General features: G+C 43.0%; 1 protein-coding gene across 1 annotated transcript in view; it reads right to left on the reverse strand.

The window, feature by feature from the left end:
* SERINC5 (serine incorporator 5) overlaps positions 1-12,559 on the reverse strand; it is a 104,087-nt gene that overhangs the window by 26,890 nt on the left and 64,638 nt on the right. Inside the window, exons 3-5 of the mRNA XM_047856755.1 lie at positions 7,062-7,240; positions 6,065-6,147; positions 4,060-4,153 (exon numbers count right to left, since the gene is read on the reverse strand). Of these exons, the coding sequence (XP_047712711.1) occupies positions 4,060-4,153; positions 6,065-6,147; positions 7,062-7,240 (356 nt within the window). The remainder of the gene's footprint in view (positions 1-4,059; positions 4,154-6,064; positions 6,148-7,061; positions 7,241-12,559) is intronic.

The raw sequence follows: 12,559 nt of genomic DNA on the forward strand, positions 1-12,559 counted from the left end.
TATCTTCCACGGGCCTCCTTACTTGCCCCTCTGACACCCCAAACCTTTCCTGGAATTAAAATATACTTTGTATCACTTTCCTCTGGTTTCAAACCCCACTAATGCCCTTCCTACCTCACACAAATGCCCCAGAAGCCCGACAGCATCTGGCCAAATGGCATCTCCTACCTCACCTCTGGTGCCCATCCCTCACCACAGGGGTGCAGCACAGTGGGCCCCCATTTGCCCCCAAACAAGCCGGGCATGGGCCCGGCACAGTCCTGCCTCAGCCTCCACACTTCCTTCTGTTTGCAGTGGTCTCCCTCACACCTGATCATGAAGCCTTTCCCTGCCCTGCTCTCCTCAACCCCCACACCCTGCTTTCTTTTTCTCCGGTCTTTTCCCATTGAACCTGTTAACTTATTTACTTGATCATAAATTGGTTATCTGTCCCTGCCTCCTGCCCTCCCCAACAGGAGAAGGTAAGCTTCATAGAGCAGGACATCACTGTGTTCACTGCTCTTCTCCTGCTATTGAGTGCCTGGCAAACAGGTGCCTACTGAATATTAGTGTAAGAAATGTCAACTGTTAAAAAATAACTTTGTGGGGGTGCCTGGGTGGCTCAGTTGGTTGAGCGTCCGACTTCAGCTCAGGTCATGATCTCAAGGTTTGTGAGTCTGAGCCCTGTGTCTGACTCTGTGCTGACAGCTCAGAGCCTGGAGCCTGCTTCAGATTCTGTGTCTCCCTCCCTCTCTGCCCCACTCCCCTACCTGTACTCTGTCTCTCTGTCTCTCTCTGTCTCTCTCTCTCAGGAACAAACAAGCATTAAAAAAATAATAACTTTGTGCAGCAGTGTTTTTTTTTTTTTTTTAATGTTTATTTATTTTTGAGACAGAGAGAGACAGAGCATGAACAGGGGAGGGGCAGAGAGAGAGGGAGACACAGAATCGGAAGCAGGCTCCAGGCTCTGAGCCATCAGCCCAGAGCCCGACGAGGGGCTCAAACTCATGGACCGTGAGATCGTGACCTGAGCTGAAGTCGGACGCTTAACCGACTGAGCCACCCAGGCACCCCTGTGCAGCAGTGTTTTAGCAGAATGGCTGCTATTCCTGCTGCTCCAGATTCATGACATCCTCCTTGATGACCTTTCGTTTTGCAGATAACCCAAGTGCCATGACTTACTTATCTTTATACTCTCGGTGCCTACCACATTGTCTGGGACACAGTTAGTACTCCCCAAAACTGTGAATAAATGCTAAATGAGAAGAAGTGCTTCAAAGGAGATTAGAAAAGGACCAGACAACAGGGCAGAGTGCACCAACCCAGCAGTACGCTGGCACCAGGCTGGGCTCGGGTTCTGGAGAAAATAACACCTAACCACAACACAAATGACAAATCTAGCACATTTAGAAAATGAGTCTTTGTTAGAAACACCTAAATGTACCTTCTACTTTTTGCTATTTCAATTTTGATATAGAAGTGTCACTTCAAATCACAATATCTGAGGTCGAAAGGAAAAAGAAAATTAAACATCTAACGTGACCATGTTATTTTGCAGGTGTGAAAACAGCGGTCAGAGAGGCCAAGTAATATGCCCAAAGGGAAACAGCGATCTAGAGGAGCAGAGGGACAGACACCTGCAGTCTCCTGGTTTCCGGACCCATGGCCTCCGTCCTACTGCCATTGGGATCTTCTTCTCAAGATATTTCTTGAAAAGAGGAAACAGGGGCACTTGGGTGGTTCAGTTGGTTAAGTGGCCAACTCTCAATTTCAGCTCAGGTCATGATCTCCTAGTTTGTGAGATCAAGCCCCACATGGGGCTCTTCACTGACAGTCGGGAGGGAGCCTACTTGGGATTGTCTCTCTCCTCTCACTCTCCCTCTCTCTCTCTAAAATAAATAAGTAAACTTAAAAAAAAGAGAGAGAGAGAGAAAAAAAACAGAGAGGAAAAGGGAAGAAAAAGCAGTTTGGTTGTTCCATGAAAAGTGATGTATTATATTTTCTAGACTATCCTTGTAAGCAATAGTGTCTATTAAAAAACAAACCTAGTAAATTAGATTAATTTATCTGAAAATACATTATTAGTGAGCTGCCTAGCTTAATCCTAATTTTAGGCAGACAAATCAACTATGAATATGCTGACATTAAGGGATTTTGTTGGGATACTGGCCTCAATGTGTAGACAAGAGCAACATCATCGGTTGCAAAGCACTTAAGTTGTTCTTACTGAGTGGTTTCTCGAAGGTTTTTACAGCAGCCAAACTCTTCCAAAATGCCTGTTAAAACTTAGCATGAATAATTAGTCCCAGAAAATGGCTTCAGAACTGAGCAAAACATTCAAGTCAGAGTAAAGAAGCTCAAATATTGTCAAGAGAACATACTGCTTACTGGGTAAATCAGGCACCCAGTATCAAAAACGGTATTCTTCCACCATGAAGTTCCCTATTTTGACCTATATGTGTAAGAATTTTAGGAAACATTTAGAATGATTTTATATTAGACAAAATAAATTTCTGTAGTATCACTTATGTGACTCCTCTATGTGCTGTAAATATTTTAGAAACGGACTATTAAGTATTTGGGTATTTAATATTCACTAAATTATAAAATGATAACACTAGCCTTTCACTCAGGCATCTCTTGATTTGATCTCTAAAGAAACAAAACCAAACCCAATGAAACACTAACTACCACCAAGCTGAGGAATATAATCAGAATGAAAAGTTATTTTGAGGGAATCTGGACCGTATATTTTGTTTTGTCCAAGAGAAAAAATAAATTTCATGGTCATACATTTTCTGATTTCTTTTTTCCAAAACAGTTTAAAATAACATGATACGCGGGGCGCCTGGGTGGCGCAGTCGGTTAAGCGTCCGACTTCAGCCAGGTCATGATCTCGAGGTCCGTGAGTTCGAGCCCCGCGTCGGGCTCTGGGCTGATGGCTCAGAGCCTGGAGCCTGTTTCGGATTCTGTGTCTCCCTCTCTCTCTGCCCCTCCCCCGTTCATGCTCTGTCTCTCTCTGTCCCAAAAATAAATAAAAAATGTTGAAAAAAAAATTTAAAAAAAATAAATAAATAAAATAACATGATACGAATAAAAATGACAGAACAACAAGAAGTCTTCCTAGGCACAATAGATAGTTATTCTCATTTGTTATTTTATAAGGAAGCTAAGCAAACAAGAGCAGCAAAGTGCCCTGCCTGGGGGCACAAAGGGAGTCAGCCTGGCCTTTAGCACTCAAGGGGCTGACACTTACCTAGTTGCCATTTCCTGAATTGTGTGGCTCAGCGAGAAATAAAACTAGCTATTAATAATTTGGCATTTCCTACTTACCCTAGGATGTGAATTCCATGCTCAAGGTGCTTAGAAAGAATCTACATTTTTAAATTCAGGATGGCTTTCTAAGGTAGCACAACAGATCTTCCTAATGAAGGGTCTTTATAATCTTAGGCAGATTGAGAAAGAACCAAAAAAAAATTTTTTTTAAGTGTATTTATTTACTTGGAGAGAGACAGAGACAGCACAAGTGGGGGAGAGGGAGGGAAAGAGGGAGACAATCCCAAGCAGGCTCCGCACTGTTGGTGCAGAGCCTGATGGGGCTCAAACTCATGAAAGATCATGACCTGAGCTGAAACCAAGAGTCAGACTGACTGACCCACCCAGGTGCCCCCAAAGTACTTTTTTCTAAATCTCCTGAGGATGGAGGCATAAGATAAAACCTGCCCAAGTTTTCAGCCACCTAGCATCACAACTGGGGAGCCAGGGCCAAGAGGTGCCAGCAATGGATGTGAGTGTGGCTAAGTCACAACAGCAGCTGACTCAGAGAGCCCAAATGAGAGAACAGAGGGAAAAGCCAAAAAGTGAAAAAGAAATAACATGGAAGAAGGAAAGGAAGAAAGGAGAGGAAAACCGGTAGAGGAGAGGAATGAAGGGAAAGTGCGCCAACCTGTTTCTCGCACGAGCAGGCTGCCCACCCCTGCCAACACAGCTCGGGGTAGACCCTCTATCAACACCGTACTGCAGGCAGTTTCCCCGAGCAACGACTGAGTTCACTTGGAAACCTTCCCAAAATGCACATACCAGTTCTTGTTCCATTTATGTGCAAACTCCACGAGCAGGATGAGCTGGATGCCTATAAAGATGAAGCCCCCGACGGCTCCCACATAGCGCCAGGCTGCAAAAGAAGACCATCCAAAAGGAGGTGAGGGGATCACTCCAAGTGCTGAGCTTAAAGGAGAATAATGACTACAGTTTATCTTTACTACATTCTTACTGTACCTGCAACACATTTAATTTCCACGCAAGCGTATAAGATGGGTGCTATTGTTACACGCACTTTACAGATGAGAAAAATTGAGAGTCTATGCAAATCGACAAAGTCCCACAACCACGGGGCTCAGTCAGTTAAGTGTCCGACTTCGGCTCAGGTCATGATCTCACAGTTTGTGGGTGTGAGCCCCGCATGGGGCTCTGTGCTGCCAGCTCAGAGCCTGGAGGCTGCTTCAGATTCTGTGTCTCCCTCTCTCTCTCTGCCCCTCCTTAGCTCACACTCTGTCTCTTTCTGTCTCTCAAAAGAGAAATAAAACGTTAAAAAAAAAAAAAAATGTCCCATGGCCAGTAAAGGACGTAGCTGGGATGTGAACACAAAGCAGTGTGTGTGGTTCTTGAGCATCTAAGCTGAGCCTACACACTGTAACTGACAGCTACCCTAAAAGACACAGCTATTCACAAAATCAACAACGACCCACGATTTGTAAGTAAAAACACATCTTAAGAAGAAAAAAGGCAGTGAGCCACCAGAGATTAGTCGGGAAATGAGGGTCAGACTGGGGGCCACGGACTCAGATCCACTCCTCACTCTGCTACAAGGAAGCTCTAACCTTCCGTGCCATGTCTCTAGGTTACAGGTTGTCTATGAAAATGGCTGAACTGCAGTTGGCTATAAAAAGAACTGTTGGGGGGCGCCTGGGTGGCGCAGTCGGTTAAGCGTCCGACTTCAGCCAGGTCACGATCTCGCGGTCCGGGAGTTCGAGCCCCGCGTCAGGCTCTGGGCTGATGGCTCAGAGCCTGGAGCCTGTTTCCGGTTCTGTGTCTCCCTCTCTCTCTGCCCCTCCCCCGTTCATGCTCTGTCTCTCCCTGTCCCAAAAATAAATAAAAAACGTTGAAAAAAAAAAAAAAAAAGAACTGTTGGCCCCATCCCATTCTAAATCTATCTTTCTAACACATAAAAGTACATCTGTGGGGAACAGAAAACTAGTTAACAGCATTTTAGGAAAAAATAAGACTCCGAGAGGACCTCCTTCAGGAGTGCATGTAGCTTGTTATGCCCCTAAAAACTAGCCAGACCCTAGTGACCATTTGAGGGGCCATAGGCTGTTCCTTAGGGACTGACACAGTGTGAGTGTTTTTACTACCTTAATTAGGAAAATGAATTCGTTTGGGTTAAACAACGTTTTGAATCTCCCTACTTTTCATGTAGAAGGGCCCCTGTTTCAGCTATGATTAACGGTCCCAAATTAAATTAAGTTTGGGAAATTCTAGGAATAAGAAATGTAATCCAATATTATATACAGTTTCACATAGGTAAGTTTAGAAATAAGGCTGGATGATGCCTTTCTTATCTCATTATAGCTGCAGCTGATTTAAAACTCAGTAGCCTCGTGTTCTGCGTAGGCAGATTTCCGGGCAGTGCTCAGAAAGAACAAGGCGTCCCAGAACCCCTTCAGTGATGGTGTCATGCTGACATGCTAAACTGGTTTTCAGACAGACTTGCAGGGCCCCATTTTCCCTTCAAGCCAATCACCTTAAAATTATCAATTGAATTCTCCAGGCTGTAGAGTAACACCTGGCCAGAAAGGGAGGGAATAGGGGAAAGATCTAGATGGAGAAAGAGGAGTGAACTGGAAGGGATAGGGAGTGGGGAAGGTGGATACAGTGTGGGCAGGTAAGGCAGGAATTTTTTTTATTAAACCACAAGAAAATCACTAATTCGAAATATCAAAGGCACCCTTGACTACACTTTTGAACAATTTTACAAAATGGGTAAGAACAAAATAAATAGGTACCCCAAATACCCCATTTGTACCATTCAGAAAGGTCTCCTGATCTGGAATGAAGAAAGCTCCTGAGCACATGGCCCCCAACAGCAGAAGTTTAAAGAACCAAAAGCTGGAAAGAAAAAAAAAAAAAAAAGAGGAAATGTATTTAAATTGTATTCATGGAAGGACAAAAGACCTTTTATAAGGTAAGCATGTCAGGGGGCACCTGGGTGGCTCAGTCGGTTAGGCGTCCGACTTCGGCTCAGGTCATGATCTCATAGTTCATGGGTTTGAGCCCCGCATAGGGCTCTGTGCTGACAGCTCAGGCCTGGAGCCTGCTTCGGATTCTGTGTCCCTCGCTCTCTGCCCCTCCCCCAGTCATGCTCTGTCTCTCTCTCTCAAAAAAAAAAAAAAAAAGAGAGAGAGAGAAGGTAAGCATGTCAGTCCATGTTTCTACCACTGGTACTGTTCCTTCCAAATCGAGAGGAAGTAATTAAGTGACTGGAGACTGCCTTGTCCCATAATTAAAACCAATTCAGCATAGCCGCTGATTGCACAAAACACCACTTTGTTGCAGGGGGGTGGAAATGACCTAAGGGTAGGTCTTAGTACTAGAAATAAAAACGCCTATCTCTGCTGCATCTCTCACTGTGGTACTGGCATGACCAATAGGATTCTAATTCTTGGGCCACTGAGGGGTGACAAATCCCCCCTTCCCGAAAACGAGTGTCAACAATTTCAACTACAGGAAGAGCAGTCAGATGGTCGGATTAGAAGAGGTCAAGGAACACTATTCTGAATATCAGGAAAGGGGAAACTAGGGGCGCCTGGGTGGCTCAGTTGGTTAAGCGTCAGTTGGTGGCTCAGGTCGTGATCGGATTGATGCTTTGTGAGTTAGAGCCCCGCACACTGACAGTGCCAAGCCTGCTTGGGATTCACTCCCTCTCTCTCTACCCCTCCCCTGCTCACACTCCCTCTCTCTCAAAATAAATAACTATTCAAAATAAAAAGGGAGAAACCAACCCCCCAAGACTGAAGACTCACCCGTTGTGAATATGCGCTCTACAACCTTTGCTGCTGTTGATTTTCAAGGTCAGAAGGCAGAAGATGAAGAAGAAACAGGCCATTCCAAAACAGACTCTATACACGGCAGAATACCCCACTAGTTTCTCACAGGTGTCACCAGCTTTAATGCCTTTACAAATATCTTCGTAAAAAGGAATCTGAGGAAAAAACAGAAAAAAGTCATCTGTTAAAACTGGGTAAAGAGAGGGGTGCCTGGCTGGCTCAGGTGGAAGAGATTTGACTCTTGATCTTGGGACTGTGGGTTTGAGCCCCATGTTGAATGCAGAGATTACTTTATAAACAAACTTCTAAAAAATAATAATAATAAAGTTGGGTAAAGAGGGGCTGTCATGAAGTGTTCCCTGAGCCTGCAAATCAAAGTCCAATGTGGAAATGTACTTTGGGCATAGAGAAACAAACAATTTTCTCTGAATCATTTTTTTTTTAATTTTTTAATGTTTTTATTTATTTTTGAGACAGAGACAGCATGAGCAGGGCAGGGGCAGACAGAGAGGGAGACACAGAATCCGAAACAGGCTCCAGGCTCTGAGCTGTCAGTACAGAGCCCGACTCAGGGCTCGAACCCACGGACTGTGAGATCATGGCCTGAGCTGAAGCTGGATGCTGAACCGACTGAGCCACCCAGGCACCCCTCTCTGAATCATTTTTAAAGACACAGTGCTCGGGGCGCCTGGGTGGCGCAGTCGGTTAAGCGTCCGACTTCAGCCAGGTCACGATCTCGCGGTCCGGGAGTTCGAGCCCCGCGTCGGGCTCTGGGCTGATGGCTCAGAGCCTGGAGCCTGTTTCCGATTCTGTGTCTCCCTCTCTCTCTGCCCCTCCCCCGTTCATGCTCTGTCTCTCTCTGTCCCAAAAATAAATAAACGTTGAAAAAAAAAAATTAAAAAAAAAAAAAAAAAAAGACACAGTGCTCATAGCATACCACTTCACCTTTACTTATCCTAATGAATTTTGAAATCTAGCATCAGAATTTTTAAAAATTATACTTGTCATTTTTCTTGAAAAGCATAAACATACAGAATAAAAGTGAGAAACTTCCTTCACTCCTGACCCAAAATGTCACTCCTCTCCTTAAGAGAGTTAACAATTTGGTGGGTATTTTTATTAGTTCAGGTGTGTGTGTCCTCATCCCCATACTTAGTCACAATACACACACACACACACACACACACACGTATGGTACCATGTATATAGTATATACAAAAAACAATTTATTAAATAAAAGATTATACGTATTGTTCTGTGATGTTTCTTTCCAACTAACAGTAAGCCATGGAGATCTTTCCCTATTAATTATACATAAAATCCCAACCAACTTCTTAACCACTATTTAATATTTTATTTTATTTTTTATTTTTTTTTACTTTTTTATTTTTTTATTTTTTGGGACAGAGAGAGACAGAGCATGAACGGGGGAGGGGCAGAGAGAGAGGGAGACACAGAATCCGAAACAGGCTCCAGGCTCTGAGCCATCAGCCCAGAGCCTGACGCGGGGCTCGAACTCACGGACCGCGAGATCGTGACCTGGCTGAAGTCGGACGCTTAACCCACTGCGCCACCCAGGCGCCCCACTATTTAATATTTTATAGTAAGAATTCTAGATCAAGATTGGTAAGCTTCCCACACTGAACTTGTTAGGGACAATTTTTTGTTGCCTGTTATATGTTTTCTTGCTATTACAAATGCTGACTCAATAAACATTGCTATGCCTCCTCATTGCACACATGCCATTATTTATACAGGAAAGACTCCTGACCTAGAAATGGAATCAAGTTTTAGTTTCAAGAGTTAGAGTCAAACCACACTTCAAAGACTGTAGCAATTCATGTCTCATCAGTAATATCTGAGACTGCTCACATTTCCAATCTGAACCTGCAATTTAAAGATAAAGTAAAGGTTCATAACAAATGGCCCCAAGATATGCCACTTTGGTGTGAGAATTACATTGATCTGAAAACAATCAAGTTCCAGAAGACTCAAAAAACTTTGGCCTTCCTTGCTAATTGCCTAAAAAAAAATTAGATGGGGGCAGGGGAGAATTTAATAGAGGACTTGTTCCAGGAAGAGAGCTACCACCATAGACCAGTACAGCATAGTGCACCTGGGTGGCTCAGTCAGTTAAGCATCTGACTTCAGGTCATGATCTCACCCACCATTCGTTGAGTTTGAGCACTGCTTCAGGTGCGCCCTGCTTCTCTCTTTGAAAGAAAGAAAAGAAAGAAAGAGAGAGAGAGAGAGAGAGAGAGAGAGAAAGAAAGAAAGAAAGAAAGAAAGAAAGAAAGAAAGAAAATGAACAAACTACAGCATACTATGAACTAGGTAGTAGACAAGGAGGAATTCAGCAAGGTCTGTTTATGAAAATTCCTCTGTCCCTTGCTTCCATATGGCCCAGCAAATCTGTTTACCAAGCATTTACCCTTTATCTTCCAGTAAATTGCCTTCCTTCCCATCGGAGTCTCGAAGTCTCAAGCCCGTTCCCCCTTCTCCTAAGTTCAGGATGACATATATACCTCATTTTGCCTATCTTTGGAATCTCATGTTTATGAGATTATGTGGATTCTGTGAAAGTATGAAATTAAGTTTGATTTCCCCTATTAATCTGTCTTGTATCAATTTAATTTTTAGACCAGCCATGAAATTCTTGAAGGGTGAGGAAAAATTTTCCTCCCCCAAAATAAAAAACACTATCTTGTTTCAATGTCCTCATTATGAGTAGTATTCACATCTTTTGTTAAATTTATGGCTATCTGCATTTTTCTCTGTGAATTGGCTATTAATTGAGCTTTTTTTCTTCTTGATCTGTTGACACTGTTATTTATAAGTCTTAATCTTCCAGTAAGTGTTGGCAATGGTTTCTTCTAGTCCAACTAGAAGGTTTCAATGTAAAACCTATATGCATTACCAGAATGATTAAAATCTTTCATAATAGGGGTGGGCGCCTGGGTGGCTCAGTTGGTTGAGCGTCCAACTTCAGCTCAGGTCACGATCTCATGATTTGTGAGTTAGAGCCCCACATCAGGCTCTGTGCTGACAGCTCAGAGCCTAGAGCCTGCTTCGGATTCTATCTCCTTCTCTCTCTGCCCCTCCCCACTTGTGCTCTGTCTCTCTGCCTCTCAAAAATAAATAAAATAAAATAAAATTTTTTTTCATCTTCCATAATAAAAACAAGCAGTATATTTCTAACTAATGTTGGAAAATAAAGATTTAGTCAATGGTTATTAAAAAAAAAAAAAAGAAAAGAAACTTTGCTTCTTATTAACATCAAAGTGGAACATTCTTCAGAACAAAACAATAAGCTGAAAATCACATTGTAACTGTTATTCACAAGACAAAAAAATATCGCAGAGGGGAAAAAAATGACACAAAGCTGGAAGTAAAATTGAAGCATGACAAGCTAGTTTTTTCTTCAGAAAAGATTTTTTTTAAGCTTATTTATTTTGAGAGAGAGAGAGAGAGAGAGAGAGAGAGAGAGAGAGAGAGAGGAGTAGCAAAGCGAGAGATAGAGAGCAAGAATTCCAAACGCGGGGCTTGAACTCACAAACTGCAAGATCATGACCTGAGCCGAAACCAAGAGCTGGACGCTCAACCAACTGAGCCACCCAGATGCCCCTCTCCAGAAATTATCTTAAAGGCTACTCAGATTTCCATCAGCAAAAGGAAAACTAAATTTAATTGGAGTTCATTTTCCTGAACGAAGATTCCCTCCACTCAGAAAATGTCTGCAGTCATTATGATACCTGAATCTGAAACATGTTTTTCCCAAACAGCATGTTTTTTCAAGTAAATGCCTCGGGCAAAAATGCATTGTTGCTGAGAACCAATTAGTATAGGTCCTTGTCTCTGAACAGACAGATACACAAGATTTCATAAAGAAATGTCAAATATTTTGTAGTCAGAAAGTTTCTACAACCGCAATTTTCTTTTTTTTTTTTTTTAGATCAGTTCAAGATGTAAAAGAATAGAGACATTACTGTATTTTTTAACAGGCTACAAAACAAAGTAGCATGTGTAGGATTACCAGATAAAATACAAAGTGTATAGTTAAATTTAAATTTTGCACAATGACAGATTTTTTTAGTCCCAGTACATCTGCAGGAGTGCTGACAGTACGGACTCCATCTTTGGCCCTCCTGCTAGTTTGTGTTCACTTGATGACCTCTCTTGGGGCTGGGTGTTCAGGGTGCCCTGGAGATTAATATACTTAGAAATGCCTGCCCGGCCCAGATGGAGGCTGGGGGAGGCTTGTTTGGGCCCCATGAATCAGTAAGATAGAACATGGTCTTCCCTCTTCCTGAGGCACAGGAAGATCTAATTAAAGGTTAGCTGTCAATTAGGTACATGTGAACCCTCTGACCTCATGACAGTGCTCTCACGCATGTCCCCTCCCTCTGTAAAATCCAAACCAAGGTCCAGACTTTGCAGAGAATAACTGCACTTGCCGGGGATCCTTCTCTGCCAGATCCACCCCCCACAACCCCTCACCCCCACACTCAGTAAGTTACCCTAAATAAAACTCTGTATAAATTGTATCGAGTTGCCTGCTTCGTTTTCCAGTCTCAAAGTTGCCTTCTCAGTTTGGGAGAAATAATTTACTCTTCCTCCTCTACCTTCTAACAATGCTCCATACAATATTTGGGACATACTTATGCTAAAAAAAAAAAAAAAAAGCATTCCTTGTCATAAAATAAAGCTCAAAAGAAGTCAGGCTCTCTCTGGAAAGGGCCAGGTGTACTCCATGCTAGAAAGATGAAAAGATGACTGGTTTCAGTAGGTGGGTAAGGTGGAAAGCCCTGGTTCAAAAGTCCAGGTAACAGATGAAGAAGGTAAGCCACTGGTAGGGAGACTAGAAATTCTGTAGGTAAAAGTCCTAATTGGTAGGACTATATGAATGACAAGAATGAAGTGAAGGAGGGGGCAGTGGGTACTGTTTGGGGTGGTGGGGGAATGGGGTTGGCATAGGACAAACAGGGGAACTAGAACACATCAGGCGTTTGTTTTAACATACAGGGTTGGAGGCACCCTGGGGCATCCCAGTGAAAATGTCTAGTCTGGAAATTGCTTTAGGACAGCGATTCGGACTAGGCCCAAGAGCACAGGAAGCACTCCCATGCAGGTAATAAGAGAAGTCAGCAAGTGCTTTCCGAAGGAGTCTCAATTTTTAGCTTGTGTTTTACCATAAGTGAGCAAACTCACAGGGTTAAAAATCGTCAAATAGTCAACATCCAAAAACCAAATGATCCAATTAAAAAATGGGCAGAAGACACGAACAGACATTTGTCCAAAGTTGACATCCAGATGGCCAACAGACACATAAAAAGACGCTCATCATGACTAACCGTCAGGGAAATACAAATCAAAACCACAATAAGATATCACCTCACACCTGTCAGAATGGCTACAATCAACAACACAAGACACAAAAGGGGTTGGTGAGGATGTGGACAAAGGGGAACCTCACG

This window comes from Prionailurus viverrinus, chromosome A1 (assembly GCF_022837055.1).
Source record: "Prionailurus viverrinus isolate Anna chromosome A1, UM_Priviv_1.0, whole genome shotgun sequence".
Lineage (NCBI taxonomy): Eukaryota > Metazoa > Chordata > Mammalia > Carnivora > Felidae > Prionailurus > Prionailurus viverrinus.